This window comes from Dendrobates tinctorius, unplaced genomic scaffold (assembly GCF_039654945.1).
Source record: "Dendrobates tinctorius isolate UK_male_01 unplaced genomic scaffold, ASM3965494v1 ptg000464l, whole genome shotgun sequence".
Taxonomy (NCBI): Eukaryota; Metazoa; Chordata; class Amphibia; order Anura; family Dendrobatidae; genus Dendrobates; species Dendrobates tinctorius.
In genome coordinates, this window is record NW_027362126.1 from 823,561 (window position 1) to 842,818 (window position 19,258).

At 46.6% G+C, this 19,258-nt stretch overlaps 1 protein-coding gene across 10 annotated transcripts in view; it reads left to right on the forward strand.

Annotated features, from left to right (window-relative positions):
* Window positions 1-19,258, forward strand: part of PTPRO (protein tyrosine phosphatase receptor type O) — a 570,099-nt gene that overhangs the window by 301,787 nt on the left and 249,054 nt on the right. For all 10 annotated transcript variants that reach the window (XM_073564603.1, XM_073564604.1, XM_073564609.1 and 7 more), the window contains 3 exons: window positions 5,049-5,160; window positions 8,997-9,148; window positions 9,669-9,789. In XM_073564603.1, the coding sequence (XP_073420704.1) occupies window positions 5,049-5,160; window positions 8,997-9,148; window positions 9,669-9,789 (385 nt within the window). The remainder of the gene's footprint in view (window positions 1-5,048; window positions 5,161-8,996; window positions 9,149-9,668; window positions 9,790-19,258) is intronic.

Consider the following 19,258-nt stretch of genomic DNA (forward strand, 5'->3'; position numbering starts at 1 on the left):
AACACATATAATGAATTTGTCAGGAGGGCTGCAGAGGGCACCCTACGACGGATCTTCAAGAAATTCTGGACATGATATTCAAGATGCCGATAATTCCGCGCTCCTCCAAAACCAGGCAAGGGAACCACTGGGTTCGGAAGAGTTGCATACTTTATTCAGGGCTATAAAACTACGCGTTTTGTGGACGTCCTGTCCACTTCCTCAGTTACATAGCCAATACTAACCACATGGCATCACCTGCCATGATTGGCTACGTACCTGAGGAAGTGGACAGGAATTGTCGGCATCTTGAATATCCTGTCCAGAACATATGAAGAAGAAAGGCCATTAATGTAGTGGAGATGAACAAGAACGTGAGCCGGTTAGCACCAACAATCGTATAAGGCGACCATGTGGGGCTCATGCATGAGGAACGTAGTGTAGGAGGCGGAGCAGATGTCTCCATTATATACAGAAAGTAAGGACGGCATTGGAGATGGGCGGCATTGGGGAAGACAGTGTTGGGGACTGACGGCGTGAGGAGGGTCCACATCACGGATGGACCGCATCAGGGACAGACGGCGTCAGGGAAGGATGGCGTTTGGGATGGATTGCACAGCTGTGGGAGAAAAAGTACAAATAGGTAAGCATCAAAAGAAGTGAAAGAGATATGGGAAAAGCAGCAAGTAAGAAAAAAGATGAAAAAGGAGAGTCTTTAAGAAATGGGTAAAATAACTGTGGAATACTGACAGCTCCCCGATGGCAAACTGTCTGGTGGATGGACAGACACCACGTTCCTCATTATTACACAAATGCTGCTATTTCCTCTGATTTTCCTGGATGCAGACGAGTCGTTCAACGTCCAATCATGGACCGTTACTGGATAAATCACATGTATTGGACAAATCTCACAATGAAATACGGATTTATTTAAAAAGTAAAAACCTCAAAATGTAGCAAATTCTTCTGCAGAACGAGAGTCCAGACATCTTCTAGGTTGTAAAGATCTGACCACAGTGGGATCTGCAGCGTTAGACATCACATTACTGAGATCTGAAAGGTCTCCATTGATCTTGGAGAGTTTCAGAATCGCCCGCAGAATCATAGAATCATAGAATGTTACAGTTGGAAGGCACCTTCGGGGTCATCGGGACTTCCAGGGTCCTACCCCTTGCTCAATGCAGGAGTTAATAAACCATCTCAGACAGATGTCTATCCAGCCTCTGTTTGAAGACTTACATTGAAAGAGAACTCACCACCCCTCGTGGCTGCCTGTTCCACTTATTGAGCACCCTTACTGTCAAAAAGTTTTTTCTAATATCTAATCTGCATCTTCTCCTTTTCAGTTTAATTTAATTGTTTATCATGTTTCCATGTGCAAATAAGAATGATGATCCTTCTACACTGTGACAGCCCTTCAGATATTTGTAGACAGCTATTAAGTCTCTTCTTAGTCTTCTTTTTTGCAGCTAAACATTCCCAGATCCTGTAACCGTTCCTCGTAGGACATACTTTGCAGTCCGCTCACCTTCCTTGTAGCTCTTCTCTGAACTTGCTCCAGTTTTTATGTGTCTTTTTTATAATGTGGTGCCAGAACTAGACCCAGTTTTCCAGATGAGGCCTGTCCAAGGAGAAGTAGAGGGCGATAATTACTTCACATGATCTAGACTCTATGCTTCTCTTTATGCATCCTAGAACTGTGTTTGCCTTTTTTTGCTGCTGCATCACACTGTTGACTCGTGCAGTCTATGATCTATTAGTATACCCAAGTTTTTTTTCACACGTGCTGTTGCTTAGTTCGATTCCTCCCATTCTATAGATGTAATTTTTGTTTTTCTTGCCCAGATGTAGAATCTTGCATTTCTCCCTGTTAAATACCATTCTATTAGTCGCTGTCAATGCCGGACTGGCCGTCTGGCAATTCTGGCAAATGCCAGAAGGGCTGGTCTGGTCATGGGCTGTCTTGTCTGCTACATTGTTAACAGAATCGGTGTTATCAAGACACCCATACTATTAAGATTTGTGATGGTGTGGGAGGAACGGCCCCCATCGAGTGCCCGGGCCGGAACCAAGGGAGCCGTCATCTAGGTTCCGGGGGAAACTATTCCCGTGGGACAGAGTTCGGGGACGGACCGTTGAGATAGACAGATGGGCTAGGGGAGGGGCCAGTAAAAAAGGGGCGGGGAGCGCCAGTCACGATGAGTCAGCAGACCGGGACAGAGGCAGCAGGAGACAGTGGAAGCGACTGAGAGCTAGAGCGACTTACCAGTGCCAGGGAAGACGCTTACTGAGGACTTCAGAGGGACGGCGCTGAGACGACCATCCGAGACTTGCTTCCCCGCTCCAGCCGCGGCCACTGCCGCCCCAGCTCAGTCCGCGGCCGCTGCTGCCTCACCACAGCCCGGCCCGCGGCCTGTTCCCCGCCCTGCTCTCACCAGTGCCGTCGGCGGCCACCACTGTCTCGCTCCGGTCCGCGGCAAGGGCCGAGCCTCTGCTCACCGCGGAGTCCCCGTCGCAGCGGCTAGCTGCATAGGTGGTCTGTCACCAGCCACCCCGCATCGCTGCCGCTTGCCCCCATCCAGGGGCTGCGGCCTACTCGTCCAAGGACTCCTCCGGGGCTGGAGGTGCCCCAGCGCCACAGGAGCGGCGGAACGCTTGAAGACTATGCCAACTCTTCAGCAGCTGGGCCCAGCGGCTGCTCTGCCGAAGAACCACCTTCCAGAACGCCGAGGGACGTCAGGACGGCTAAGTTGACTATATAGTTAAAGACCCGTAGTCGGCCATACCGCAGCCCTATAGTGACCGGCTCTCGCCGGACATAGTCGTGTTCTCCTCTGTTTGTGTGAACTGTATTGAGCCCCTGCGAGGGCAACCCTTGTTACCCCCTTTGGCTGAACAGGCTGAGACTGAGGAAAGTCTCCTTTAGGCCTATAAACGTTATTATAAAAGCACCAAACCGACTTGCGACTCGTCACTGCATCCTGCCTACCTGCTAGTACCACAATGGAGCACAAATTCACTGGCTCCGCCACTTACCCCAGCAGGCCACAAGTATCATTAGAAATATTGGTCTTGTAGTAAACCTTGCTTTCCTCCATCCAGGGTAACATTAGTAATATATCCCATCTGCTGCTTAGGAACCCCCGTCCCAGCATGGGCCTTTGTGATTTCAAATGCCAGGGCTGAATTTCAACCCCAGTCCATACCTGGTTGCTGCTCATTGTTCAAGCTTATCTAGATCGTTCTGAATCCTTTCTATGTCTTCTCTAGTGTCCACTACCCCCTCCTAGCTTTGAATCATCTGCAAATTTGATTATTTTACCTTCAGTTCCCTTATCTAGATCATTTATAAAAATGTAGAACAACACCGAGGACAGGACAGAGCTGCTGTTCTGATGGGATCAGCCTCCCAACCTCATAGATCGTGTGCTGACGATTCTCCAAAGGGTCTCAATAGTGCTGACGTCGGGGGGAGGGGGGTGTTGGCCGCACCGTGAGTTTCTTTCGTTTATGTCCACAGCAGCCAATGACTCAGAGGTTTTCTTTGCAGCATGAGATGAGACATTGTCAGCATGTAGATGATTTTGCTGTGGATGTTGCGGTTCTTTTTGTACCATAGAAGAAAGTGGTCAGTCAGAAACTTTATATACTTTGGCACTTGGGGACTACCAGCTCTCTCCCCATGATTCCAGCACAAAACATTACTCCGCCACCTCCTTGCTTACGCCGCAGCCTTTGCGACATGGTGGCCTTCCACCAACCATCCACTGCTCCGTCCCTCTGCACCATCCAAGGTTGCACGGCATCATTAGTACACAAGACTTTTTTACAATGAGTCTTCATGTATGTCAGGTTCACTGCAGCCGTCTCTGCTTGTGAGTGCTGTTTAGGAGCGGCCAAATAGTAGGTTTATGCACAACTGCAGCCTCTTGAGGATCCTACACCTTGAAGATCGCGGACTCCAGAGGCTCCTGCAGCTTCACATATCTGGCTGCTGCTTTGTCATGCAATTTTAGCAGCTGCTCTTTTAATCTGATCAATTTTTCTGGCATAAATCCTCCTCATTATGCCTTTATCTGCTGGAACCTTCCTCATTATGCCTTTATCTGCACGAACCCATCTGAGGTCTGTAGTAGCCACAAATCTCTTCACAGTACGATGATCACGCTTAAGTTTAAATTAAATATTTAATGTTTTCATACCTTGTCCGAGGGATTGCACTATGTGACGCTTTTTGACAGCAGAGATTCTTTTTCTTTCTCATATTGCTTGAAACCTGTGACTGCTTAATAATGTGTAATGTTCTTCTTAAAGAGTTTTACTTAAATTCGGCACCTGGCAACTAATTATCACAGGGGTCTGAGTTTGATGTCAGGGATCCAAAGACCTTGAGCCACAAACTGTTTATGGCATCTTTATGGCACTTATGTCCAATCTGCAGAATAATTTATAACATGGTGTATTATAAATGCAGCAATTAGGTGGCTTCTAAAACAAAGAAGAGGTGCATACAATGAAAACCAGCCATTACTGAGGAGTATCCGGCTGAAGTGTTGTTTGTCATGGACACCAACCACTGACGTCATCCGGGATGGAAAAGGTCATGGCAATATCTGCATGGAGAGGGAACAGTCGCAGCGTCTTCCAGGTCGAGTGGGACCAGTTGGCAACGTTGTTTGCATGTAGTGAGACCAGTAATCATCCTTGCAGAGAGGGACTGAGATCATGGCAGCGTCCTAATGGAGCAGGGCTGGGTGGTAACATTTCCTATAATCCACTGCCCTCATCTGCTAATTATGTCATTTGGTATTGACAAGTCTGCCCCCTTCAGATTCAGGACAGCCACATTAGTGGCAGCACTAACAAGGGGCGATGACTGCCTATAGAGAGGAAACTCATTAGGGAGACGGGTCATGATGGGCAGGAGGAGAGCTCCACAACTTCCAGTCTGGCGTAATACATTGTGATCACGCAGTCTTAGTACCACGCGATGGCATACTTTGGCGCTATATCTATAATACAGAGCTTAAATTGTGCACATCATAACATGGCTCACATTCTTATTTCAGAAGCTCAACAGCTTACTGCCGGCATGGTACTATAACTTTCGGGTGACGATGGTAACATGGGGTGAGCCTGAGCAGAGCTGCTGCGACACTTCTACTCTAAGCTTCATAACAGGCAAGTATCCAAATCACAAACCAGGATATGTATATACACAGACCCAAGCCACAGGCCAGGACATGTATGTACACCAATCCAAGCCACAGAACAGGACATATATATACTGACCCAAGCCCCAAATTACGACATGTATATACATGGACCCGAGCCCCAAATTAGGACTAGTGTATATATATATATCAACCAGAGATCCAGACCAGGACATGTATATACATGGCCCCCAAGTCACAGTCCAGGACATGCATGTACACACTGACCCGAGCCTGAGACCAGGACACCTATATAGACGGACCCAAGCCACAGATCAGGACATGTGCATATACAACAAGCCACGGACCAGGACACTGACCCAAACCCTAGATCGGGATATGTATATACATGGACACAAGCCACAGACCAGGTATATACACCAACCAAAGCGCCAACCAGGGCACCAAGCTACAAGCCAGAACATGTACATACATGGACCCAAACCACAAACTAGTGTATGTATATACATTTACCTGAGCTCCACACCAGTACATGTATATACACGCACGGACCCAAGTCACATACTCGGACATGTATATACCCCTATCAAAGCTCCAGACCAGGACATGTATATACACCAAACCACAAGCCAGAGCATGTTAATACAATGACCCGAGCTGCAGACCAGGACATGTGTATATACTGTACACGGAATTGAGCTCCAGAGCGACACATGTATATACACCAACCCAAGCCACAGACAATGGCATGTGTATATATATCGACCCAATCTCCAGACCCAGACATGTATATACACTGACTCAACCCCCATACCAGTGTATATACACCGACCTCAGAGGCAGACCTGGACCAATATATAAACTGATCCAAGCCCCAGAACTAGACCAGTATTTATCCCCATCCAAGCCCAAGATCAGGACCAGTATAGGTGACCCCAGGCCCAGACCAAGAGTGTATACACTGAACCTAATTACAGACCGTGATGCATATATAATAGTGGAGTGCTGAACTGAAGACAAGGCTCAGCTTACAGAATATATGCTGTGGCCCCATCCTGTGTTAGTTGTATATATCCTCGTACAAAAGTCTTCTGTCATATTCTTGTGATAAATTGTTCAATTATGAGCATCTGAATCCTTCCAAGTGGGAGCCACATGACTGCCGGGGACCGCTTCACCGTCACCTGACTGCCCCTTGCACTTTCATCTGCTAGCAGCTGTTGTGTAGAAGTCATGCCCTGTCACATAAGAGATCTGATGCTGGCTGTGCACATAACGCTTTCTTCCTACATAGCCGAATCACATACTTCTGCACATTTGTCTCCTCTGGTGTATGCATGGATGAGGCAATGGTAGAAAAGACGTCCTAGAATAATCTTTCTCATGCTGCTCCCGCTACTGTATATGATGGGAGTACAGTTGTGAGCAAAAGTTTTTTAACTGACACAAATTTTGATTTTCACAAAGTTTTCTGCTTCAGTGAATATACTGACATCTTACATTAACTGTAAATTGTCATGAAGAATAATAGTATAATTTTCATGGTGGGGAATTACTTAACTTGGTCACAAAAAAAACCTTACTAATGAATTTCAGCCCTGCCACAAAATGAGCATCTTATATCATTTCTGTGATCTCATTTCCTCAGAAGAAAGTGTTAATGAGGACAAGGCAGCTAATATTACTCTGCCATGCTGATTAAATTATCAGAGAAGAATAATCGCTTCAAAAGGGGGCTGGTGATTGAAATCAATGTCTTTTTCTGTTATCCCATTTTAGCTCCAAGAAAACATGTAATCATCATTGTTTTGCATCAAGCGGGCTTTACAGGCAAGGACATTGCTGCTTGTAAGATTGCCCTTTAAAGGGAATCTGTCCCCACATTTGACCTAAACAATTACTATGGGTATACACGTTATAAATGGCTGAAAAGAATGATTGTTGCTAATAAATCATCTTTTATCCGTTAATGAAAATAACCTCTTCCAGGCATTATCTCCATACATCTCGCCTCCCATCAGCGTCACTCTGTGCATGTGACGTCGGCTGCTGGAGAAGAAATCTTGCCCATGTGCATTACCGTTCTCTTCTTTTCTCCTCAGTCTCCTGCCATGTATGGGCTTAGGCATAGTGTCTTCTGCGCTGTTGCCATTCCTAGTGTTCTCCAGAGCATGCGTCTAATCACGTGCCGGTGATAATGTAGATAGGTCAAATATGATGATGGGTTCCCTGTAAATCAAATATTTATCTGATCATCAAGAACTTCGAAGGGGCTCAGCTTCTCTGATGAAGGCAAAAAGGGCATCCAAGAAAGTCCAGCAAGTGCCAGGACCATCTCAAAAAGCAGGTGAACAAACAGAAACTTATAAATGGTGATAACTCCGAGCTCTGATGAGACAAGAACGGGAGGCCATCAGTCAGGATTTGCCAAGGAGCCGAGACTCAGCTGCTGGGGTAAGGTCAGAAGTCTGGAGATTGGAGAATAAGAGGCAGGAGTGTGGAGAACAAGGGGCAACAGTGTGGAGAACAAGGGGCAGGAATGTGGCGAACAAGGGGCAGGAGTGTGGAGAACAAGGGGCAGGAGTGTGGAGGACAAGGAGCAGGAGTGTGGAGAACAAGGGGCAGGAGTGTGGAGAACAAGGGGCAGGAGTGTGGAGAACAAGGGGAAGGAGTGTGGAGAACAAGGGGCAGGAGTGTGGAGAACAAGGGGCAGGAGTGTGGAGAACAAGGAGCAGGAGTGTGGAGAACAAGGGGCAGGAGAGTGGAGGATAAGGGGCAGGAGTGTGGAGAACAAGGGGCAGGAGTGTGGAGAATAAGGGGCAGGAGTGTGGAGAACAAGGAGCAGGAGTGTGGAGAACAAGGGGCAGGAGTGTGGAGAACAAGGGGCAGGAGTGTGGAGAACAAGGGGCAGGAGTGTGGAGAACAAGGGGCAGGAGTGTGGAAAACAAGGGGCAGAAGTGTAGAGAACAAGGGGCAGGAGTGTGGAGAACAAGGGGCAGGAGTGCGGAGAACAAGGAGCAGGAGTGTGGAGAACAAGGGGCAGGAGTGTGGAAAACAAGGGGCAGAAGTGTAGAGAACAAGGGGCAGGAGTGTGGAGTATAAGGGGCAGGAGTGCGGAGAACAAGGGGCAGGAGTGCGGAGAACAAGGGGCAGGAGTGTGGAGAACAAGGGGCAGGAGTGTGGAGAACAAGGGGCAGGAGTGTGGAAAACAAGGGGCAGAAGTGTAGAAAACAAGGAGCAGGAGTGTGGAGAACAAGGGGCAGGAGTGCGGAGAACAAGGAGCAGGAGTGTGGAGAACAAGGGGCAGGAGTGTGGAGAACAAGGGGCAGGAGTGTGGAAAACAAGGGGCAGAAGTGTAGAGAACAAGGGGCAGGAGTGTGGAGTATAAGGGGCAGGAGTGTGGAGTATAAGGGGCAGGAGTGTGGAGTATAAGGGGCAGGAGTGTGGAGAACAAGGGGCAGGAGTGTGGAGAACAAGGGGCAGGAGTGTGGAGAACAAGGGGCAGGAGTGTGGAGAACAAGGGGCAGGAGTGTGGAGAACAAGGGGCAGGAGTGTGGAGAACAAGGGGCCGCACTGCCGGGAATATTCTGGCTTCACAGGAACTTCATGGATTTATCACTAACATGAATCAATGTGGGGAATGTTTACAATTGTCCTTCAGTAACCATAGAAACAGCCAAATGAGAGCAAAAAGCACTTGAGACAAAATTGTGAATACCGAAATGTGTGTCAGTCTGAAAACTTTTGGCCACCACTGTACCATGATGTGCGTCCGTGCTCAGGTTGAGGCTCTAATATGTTATGTGCAGTGTGAAGTCTTACCCGTCTCGTTCTCATTCACAGCCCCTGTGGCCCCACAAATTGTGCATGTGGAATATGTCAGACACCTGCTGTACGTCACCTGGACATATGGAGAGAAAACCTTCGATCTTTCCCATTCCAGGATGTTGCATTGGCAAGTGACAGCAGAAGGAAGGAAGCGAATCAAGAAAAGTGTAAGACTGCGTGCTATACTGACCCCGAGGAGACAGTGAGCCCTGGCTGTGTGCTGATGAGGCCTCTCCCTTGTGCTGGGCCAGCATCCCCCTTATGCTGGGACGGCGTTCCCTGTGTGCTGGCTTGGCCTCTCCCATTTGTTGGGCCAGCATCCCCCGTGTGCTGGGCCGGCATCCTCCGTGAGCTGGGGCAGCGTCCCACCGTGTGCTGGCCTGGCGCCCCCTCCCTTATGCTGGACCGGTGCCCCGTGTGCTGGGCTGGTGCCTCTCTGTGTGCTAGCACGGCGTCCCCTGTGGGCTGGACTGATATCCCCCGTGTGCTGGCACGGCCTCTCCCATGTACTCTGTGTTGTCACCAATAGAAGTTTTAGGTGATATTTTTGCCCTATAAACAGATGTTATCTACTCTGCAGTCAGCCGTAATCTGGTCAGGTGACATATAGACAAAATTGGATCTGATTAACAAAAAACGGCTGAAGTTTTCTCCAGTCACATGACCAATGTTACTGCATCATTTCAGGTGTCCAGAACCATGATGACTGCGGTAATGAGTCTGCCAGCGGGGGACATCTATAATATCACAGTCACCGCCTGCACAGAGAGAAATAGTAACACCTCCCGACCACACCTGGTGAAGATAGGTGAGTGACGGTGTATATATAGTATAGTGTTATGGTTAAGTGCATAGCCTACGACATGGGAGACTGGGATTCAAATCCCAGCTCTGACCTGTGGAAAATAAATTAAAAATAAATTATATACCAAGGCTCCTTAATAATACCTACCTTAGGTGGCTGTTAAAAGTGAACAATCACCAATGTGGGATACTGGAGTTCAAATCCCATATCTTCCCTAGTATACCAGTAGTGGTCCAAGACTGCTAACACTATAATGCCTGCCTCATGCCGGCTCGGACATCGCCCAGTTTAACAAGGTCCGCGTCAGATGTCGAGGAACAATGCCAATCTGATGATAAATGGGCTACTGGAACAAACCATACATGGACAAGGCAAGAGAACCTGGATCTGATGAAATGCTACAGCAGACCAAATGAGAGAGGATATATGAAGCGTATGAGGAAACTCTGGATGGACACAAGACCTTGCATGTCCACTGACAAACAATGACAATGGGAACAATGTCATAAAGAGAAAGCAATTATCACAACTTGAGATGGATCAACTGCGGCAGATCCACCCCACATGAAGACCTGGAAGAACAACATGTGCAACCCCCTGAAAATCCAATCCTGCAACTAGAGAGCACTGCAGCTGATCTGAAACAGAAGATCTTACATAAACTAAATACCATCAATACCAGAGATTGAAAAGAAGACTGGAGACAAACGAAGGGAAGTCAACCAACAGAAACACAGAAGGGTGTAAAGATCAAGAATAAGACCAAGCTGAACAAGTACATAGGCCTGACCCCAACTGAAGTCCTAGAGACTGCTAAACAAAGGTTCACAGCACTCGCTGCAAGACTAGGGAGATACACTAGAGAAGCTGAGGCCAAAAAGATAAATGGCCTGTTCGCCAAGGAACCATCCAAGGAGTACTCCCAAAGAGTAATAGCACAAAGGCACCAACTCCACCAATAGCAGAGACTGAACACATACTGGAGGAACACATGAGAGAAGGAAAAAATGCATAATACCAATGCAATGTGGCTGCAAGATCTGAGAATGACCCATGGCAACCAACTAGAGCAAGAACCAGTCACCATTACAGAAGCAGACATCCAACAGCGGGTCAAGAACATGAAGAGCTGGACAGCATCTGACCCAGACATTAATCACACCTACTGGCTAAAGAAATTAACGGTGGTACATGAATGCATGGCAAAGCAGATGAGCCAACTGCTAGAAGCAGGCCACCACCCAACCTGGCTAACAAGGAAGAACAGTGCTGATCATAAAGGAACCTCACAATAGTTCCATCCAACTACCGCCCAATAACCTGTCTTACAACAACATGGAAACTCCTGTCAGGCCTCATAGCCACCAAGCTACAGAACCATAGGAACCAGTACATGAATCCAGCTCAGAAAGGCATTGGGGCCAACACCAGAGGCTCTAAGCACCAGCTCCTAGTAGATAGAGCAGTCGCACAAGACTCAAGTTCCAGTCAGACCAATCTCAGCACAGCCTGGATGACTACTGGAAAGCCTATGACTCAATGCCACACACATGAATCTGTGAATGTTTGGCTCTCTACAATGTTATCAGGAAATTAAGAACCTTCCTCAGAAACTCAATGGCGCTATGGAGAACAACATTGGAAGTCAACTCAAGACAACTAGCACAAGTGACCATCAAATGTGACATATACCAAGGTGATGAACTGTCCCCATTGCTGTTCTGCATAGGCTTAAAACCCCTCAGTCAGATAATTACAGAGTCTGGTTATGGATACAAATTCAAGAGTGGAAGCACCATCAGCCACCTCCTCTACATGGATGACACCAAGCTGTATGCAAAAAACTAATGAGACATCAATTCAGTGATACACCTGACAAGGATCTACAGTGAAGACATCGGGATGTCCTTCGGACTGGAGAAGTGCGGCCCGTTGGTAATAAAGAGAGGCAAGGTAGTCAAGACTGATGGAGTGGAATTACCAGCAGGGCACATAGCAGATGTACAGACATGCTACAAGTACCTCGGCATCCCACAGGGATACTGTAGCCATGAAGAGGAGGCAAGGTAAGCAGCAACATCCAAATACCATGAAAGGGTAAGACAGGTCCTGAAGAGCCAGCTCAATGGGAAGAATAAAATCCATGCCATCAATATATATGCCCTTCCGGTTATCAGATACCCTTCTGGCATAGTGTGCTGGCCAAAAGAAGAGATGGAAGCTACTATCACAACCAGACATTGTGATCAGAAGGATCAGAAGACAGCAATGATAATAGATGTGGCATTGCCAAGTGAGAGCAACATCAGAAAGAAGGAATATGAGAAGATGGAGAAATACCAGGACCTCAAAGGAGAACTGAAGAAGATGTGGAAGGTGAAGGCAACAGTGATTCCAGTGGTGGTAGGAGCCACTTGGAGCAGTAACCCCTAAGTTGGGAAAATGGTTACAACAGATCCCAGGAGCAACATCTGAGCTCTCTGTCCAGAAAAGCGCAATGCTGGGAACAACTAACATCCTGTGCAGAACCCTCAAACTCCCAGGCCTCTGGTAGGGGACCCAAGAATGAGAAAGGACAACAAAGACCACCCCTATTGGGGGGTGAGAAGGAAGGTTTTTTTTATATATATACATACAATATATATGGAGAGGCCCGTATAGATCAGACAGGAGGTGTACTAGTGATTGCTGGATCATGAACATTATGTACAGTATATAAAAGTGTGTCTCACTAAATTAGAATATCATCAAAAAGTTAATTTATTTCAGTTCTTCAATAAAAAAGTGAAACTCATATATTATATAGAGTCATTACAAACAGAGTGATCTATTTAATGAGTTTATTTCTGTTAATGTTGATGATGGCATACACCCAAGAGTACTAAGAGAACTAAGGAATGTAATAGACACACCTTTATTTCTTATATTTATGGACTCTATAGCGACAGGGTCTGTTCCACAGGACTGGCGCATTGCAAATGTGGTACCAATATTCAAAAATGGCTCTAAAAGTGAACCTGGAAATTATAGACCAGTAAGTCTAACCTCTATTGTTGGTGAGATATGTAAAGGGTTTCTGAGGGATGTTATTCTGGATTATCTCACTGAGAATAACTGTTTAACGCCATATCAGCATGGGTTTATGAGGAATCGCTCCTGTCACACCAACCTAATCAGTTTTTATGAAGAGGTAAACTATAGACTGGACCAAGGTGAGTCATTGGACGTAGTATATCTTGATTTTTCCAAAGCGTTTGATACCGTGCCACACAAGAGTTTGGTACACAAAATGAGAATGCCGGGTCTGGGGGAAAATGTGTGTGAATGGGTAAGTAACTGGCTGAGTGATAGAAAGCAGAGGGGGGTTATAAATGGAATATTCTCTAACTGAGTCGCTGTGACCAGTGGGGACCGCAGGGGTCGGTGTTGGGACTTATTCTCTTCAACATGTTTATTAACGATCTGGTAGAAGGTTTGCACAGTAAAATATCGATATTTGCAGATGATACAAAACTATGTAAAGCAGTCAATACAAGAGAAGATAGAATTCTGTTACAGATGGATCTGGATAAATTGGAATCTTGGGCCGAAAGGTGGCAGATGCGGATTAACAATGATAAATGTAAGGTTATACACATGGGAAGAAGGAATCAATATCACCATTACACACTGACTGGGAAACCACTGTTTAAATCTGACATAGAGAAGGACTTGAGGATCCTAGTTAATGATAAACTTACCTGGAGCAGCCAGTGCCAGGCAGCAGCTGCCAAGGCAAACAGGATCATGGGGTGCATTAAAAGAGGTCTGGATACACATGATGAGAGCATTATACTGCCTCTGTACAAATCCCTGATTAGACTGCACATGGAGTACTGTGTACAGTTTTGGGCACCGGTGCTCAGGAAGGATAAAATGGGACTAAAGCGAGTACAAAGGAGGGCAACAAAATTAATAACACCTACTATTTGCCTACCAGGAGGGTTCGCCCCCTTCGAGTTCCTGTATGGGTGGCGTGTACAAGGGCCCCTTGTTCTGGTGAAAGAGGCATGGAAAGGAGACTTGGCCACCCCTGGAGTATCGGTCGTTGAGTACGTCGTGCGCTTTCGGGACAAAATGATGGCCTCATCGCGGCTGGTGCAGGACAATATGGCCCAGGCTCAGGCTGATCAGAAGCACTGGTATGACCAGAACGTTTGTGAAAGGACCTACCAGGTGGGTCAGAAAGTGTGGGTACTAGTCCCCGTACCACAGGACAAGCTTCATGCAGCCTGGGAGGGCCCATACCTCGTGCACCAGCGGCTCAATGATGTCACGTACCTGGTCACTCTAGACCACGCCTGTGTAAGGAGGAAGGCCTTCTATGTGAACATGATGAAGGCCCAACATGAGCGGGAGGCCTGTGCCCTCCATGTTTTTCTACCTTCCCGAGGAAGGAGAGGCCGAAACTCTCCTGGTTCTGCTCACTCAAGACAAGGCGGGTGAATCCATTGAGGACGTAGAGATTGGCCACCAGCTCTCCGAGGACCAACGGTCCCAGCTGGAAGATACCCTACGCCCCTTCCGTGAGCTGTTCAGCAGCCTTCCCGGAAGGGCTGAATTGGCAGTCCGTCACGTGGACACTGGGAATCACCCCCTGTTCCGACGGTCAGCATATAGGGTCTCTCTTGATGTGCAGCAGCAGATGTGCCAGGACATTGATGAGATGCTGAAGCTGGGGGTGATCCAGTCATCCAACAGTGCATGGGCGTCGCCCATAGTCCTAAACCCCAAAAAGGACCGGACAACCCAGTTCTGCATGGACTATCGGGGGCTCAAAGCTGTCACTGTCACCGATTAATTCCCTATGCCTCGCATCGATGACCTGCTCAATCAGTTGGCTGGGGCTAAGTACCTGACCATCATGGATCTGAGCTGGGGATATTGGCAGATCCCTCTATCCCCCGAGGCCCGGGAGCGCTCTGCCTTTATCACCCCGTTTGGACTGTACGAGTCCACTGTGATACCATTCGGCATGAAGAATGCCCCTGCCACTTTTCAGCGGATGGTCAACACACTGCTCCAGGGACTTGAAGGGTGCGCAGCTGCATACCTGGAGGATATTGCCATCTTTAGTCCCAAATGGGAGGATCACTTAGAGCATCTGACGCAGGAGCTTAGGCGGATCCACCAGACAGGTTTGACCATCAAGCCGGAAAAGTGCCAGCTGGGCATGAGCGAGGCCCTCTACCTGGGTCACCGGGTAGGTGGGAGGGTTCTGATGCCAGAACCCAGGAAAGTGGATGCCATTGTGTTCTGGTCCACCCCCAGAACCAAGGAGAGATTGGTGGAGTGCACTCGGGGAAACACCGGAATGTGATGCCCCCTAGCGCCCTCTAAAGCGGGGAGGTGTGAGGGAGGAAGTAAATGTCTCTCCACTCCTGAAATGTGCCCCCACTCTTGGCATTCATTCCCCAGCATCATTGTTTACCTTTAATTAACTCAAGCCCTTTGAAGCTCTTAACACAAGGGTGTAAACTCTGTGCAGGAGCAGCCAAACTAGAATTCTTTTGTCTAACTCAAGCACATGGAGACAGCGTGGCATTATAGGTCACAGCAAGGCTCTGAGATATTGAGTCTGGAAAATAGCCTATAATAACAGAATGCAATATCTCTGAGACTAGCCAAGCACATTCTCGGATCCGGCATTCCTTTCCCCACACACCCGTGTCCGGCAGCCACCTGTAGCACTCTGCGTTATGGAGTTATGAAGCATAGCTACCAGGAATTACATACAGTAGGCATATTTAGTCTCTATGCGCAGATAAAATCCAGCAGAATCCAGTGGCATCTGTTATGAATGGGTCACCGAGGAGGATAGCAGGAACAGGCTAAGCCACTAGAAAACCAGAGAGGTTGGCAACTAAGCTGATTGCAGACCCCTGATCCTATCCACACAACTAGCAGTAGCCGTGGAGCGTACCTACGATGCCCTAGATGCCTCGGCACAGCCGGAGAGCTAACTAAGCTTAAAGCAAGAAAGGTGAAATCTAAACTGTCCCGGAGCAGACCCCAAAAGGAATAGATAACCCCCAAACATATATTGTTGGTGAGAAAAGATGAAACACAAATGCAGACAGAAAAATAGACTGAGCAAACGATGGGGCCCAAACTGACTAGACCGGATAGGAAAGGAAAGACAATGTCTGCAATCACGCAAAAACCCTGAAAAATCCAACACGTCTGATGTACAAAAAAAACACTGAAGTCACATGACTTCGCCCCACTATATCAGCACTTAGGTATGAACTGGCAGCAAAGCAAAAGAGACCAATATAACAGGGGACTGAACAAACTAACTCAGGCTGTAACATATGGGCGGTGGTCCAGCACAGCCCCCAGAGGAGCAAGCTGAACCCGCAGAGCAAGCAGAGAGAGACAAAACCAGATCAGATGCAAGAAAATGAACCACTTAGCTGAACAAATGCAGAATCAGGGCAGGAAACATCAGACCTCTGAATGAACAGGAAAGCAATCACCAGCAGGGATTACAGGAAGTCTGCAGACTTAAATACTCCAATCAGTAACCCCAGATCTCCAATCGTCATCATCATCACCAGGTGGCAGACCTCTGTCAATCTGGCCAACTCCACTACCTCCAGTAACCACCAGAGGGAGCATGGGGAGCTTCGGCTCAGAAGTCTGAGCCAGAGAATTCACAACAGGCATCGCTGCCATCTCATTCAGAGCTTCGGGCAGAAAGTTATGAGCCTCCACAGTTCTAGGAAGAAAATCATACTCTCCGATGTGGGAGGAGAGAGGCTACTCAAGCCCAGGGATGGATGCAGAGTGTGGGAGAGGACAGCCTGGGAGGTAAGAGACAGCTGCTCATTTTGAGCTTAGTTTTTCTACTGGCAGGAGGGTACGTTAGTTGACGCAGCCAGGAAAACCAGGTAACTAATATTTTGACCTGTGATCCATCAGCGCCTCCCTGTGGTCACATGCTACATAACACGGTAATTGTAACCTATGTATACCCTACCTTTGTACTACACTCCTGATTGTATACCTGTATATTGTTTTGTAAATATACGCCTGTGTATTTCTAGTGCGCCTTTTCGGTGATTAAATGTAAAATTAATCTTGGGTTGCTCTTTTATCTCGATTCATGAATCCCCACGTCCACACGCTCCATTGGTCAATTATACGCTACCTGGGTTGGTTTCTGATCTGTTATAAGCCTTTTGTATGATGGGGGTTATGTCAAACGAGGGATTGGTGGAAGAATACTGTACTGTGTTAGTGAGGAACTGTGGCAGTGATGGCCAGGATCATAGAATCGTCGAGTTGGAAGGGACCTCCTGGGCCATCTGGTCCAACCCCCTGCTCAAAGCAGGATTCGCTAAATCATCCCAGTCAGATGTCTGTCCAGCCTCTGTTTGAAGACTTCCATTGAAGGAGAACTCACCACTTCTCGTGGCAGCCTGTTCCACTCATTGATCACTCTAACTGTCAAAAAGTTTTTTCTAATATCTAATCTGTGTCTCTTCCCATTCAGTTTCATCCCATTGCTTCTAGTCTTTCCTTGTGCAAATGAGAATAAAGTTGATCCTTCTACAATGTGACAGCCCTTTAGATATTTGTAGACAGCTATTAAGTCTCCTCTCAGTCTTCTCTTTTGCAAACTAAACATTCCCAAATCCTGCAACCTTTCCTCATAAGACAGGGTTTGCAGACCGGTCACCATTCTGGTCGCTCTTTTCTGAACTTGCTCCAGCTTGTTGATGTCTTTTTTAAAATGTGGTGCCCAAAACTGGACACAATATTCCAGATGAGGTCTGACCAAAGAGGAGTAGAGGGAAATAATGACTTCACGTGATCTAGACTGTATGCTTCTGTTAATACATCCTAGAATTGCATTTGCCTTTTTTGCTGCTGCATCACACTGTTGACTCATATTCAGTCTGTGATCTATTAGTATACCCAAGTCTTTTTCACATGTGCTGTCACTTAGCCCTATTCCTCCCATTCTATATATGCTTTTTTCATTTTTATTGCCCAGATGTAGTACTTTGCATTTCTCCCTGTTAAAAACCATTCTGTTAGTTGCTGCCCACTTCTCCAGTTTATTTAAATCTTTTTGAATCCTCTCTCTCTCTTCTCTAGTATTAGCTATCCCTCCTAGCTTTGTGTCATCAGCAAATTTAATCAGTTTACCCTCAATTCCTTCATCTAAATCGTTGATAAAGATATTGAACAATACAGGGCCCAGGACAGAGCCCTGTGGTACCCCACTTGAGACATTCTTCCAACTGGATGTGCAGCCATTTACGACCACTCTTTGGGTCCGATCACTAAGCCAGTTATGAATCCACCTAACAGTTGCCTTGTCCATTCCATACTTAGTCATTTTATCAATAAGGATTGTATGAGAGACTTTGTCAAATGCTTTGCTGAAGTCAAGATATACTATATCTACAGCATTTCCTTGATCCACCCAATCAGTGATACCGTCATAGAAGGAAATTAAGTTAGTCTGACATGACTTATTAGTTAGAAACCCATGCTGACTCTGTTTAATCACTTCATTCTTATCCAGGTATTGACATACATGTTGTTTAATAATTTGTTCAAAGATCTTTCCTGGTATAGAAGTCAGACTCACCGGCCTATAGTTGCCTGGGTCCACCTTCTTCCCCTTTTTGAAGATAGGAACAACATTTGCTCTTCTCCAGTCTTCTGGCACTTCTCCTGTTCTCCAAGAATTTTCAAAGATTATGGAGAGGGGTTCAAAAATTTCTTCTGCTATCTCCTTCAGTACTCTGGGGTGTAATTCATCTGGACCTGGAGATTTGAATTCATTTAGGTTAGCTAAGTGTTTCCTCACTATCTTTCTGTTTATAGATATCCTGGATTCTTCTATTCCCTTAATAGGACAGTGAATAACAGTTGATGTTGCATTTCCTTTCTGAGAGAAAACAGATGCAAAATAGGAATTTAAAAGTTCAGCCTTCTCAACATCCTGTCTTACCATTTCATCATTTTCATCCTGTAAAAATCCTATAGCATCTTTGACTTTTCTTTTACTTTTGACATATCCCCAAAATCCTTTATTATTGCTTTTGACATCTCTTGCAAGCCTCAGTTCATTTTCAGCTTTAGATAATCTGATTTGTGCCCTGCAGGTTCTGCAGACAGCATTATATTCTTCTTTAGATATGCCTCCCTCTTTCCATTTTATAAACATTTTTTTCTTCCTTTTTAGCATGTGCTTAAGTTCTGTGTTCATCCATCCTGGTTTCCTTAAATGCTTCCTATTCTTCCCTCTTTTCGGAATTGTTAACAACTGTGCTTTGAGAATTTCATTTTTCAAGATTTCCCATCCTTCCTGGACATTTTTGTCTTTAAGGATATCCAGCCATTGGATCCCTCCAATTCTCTTTCTGAATCCCTTAAAATCTGCCTTTCTGAAATCTAACCTTGACGTCTGAGT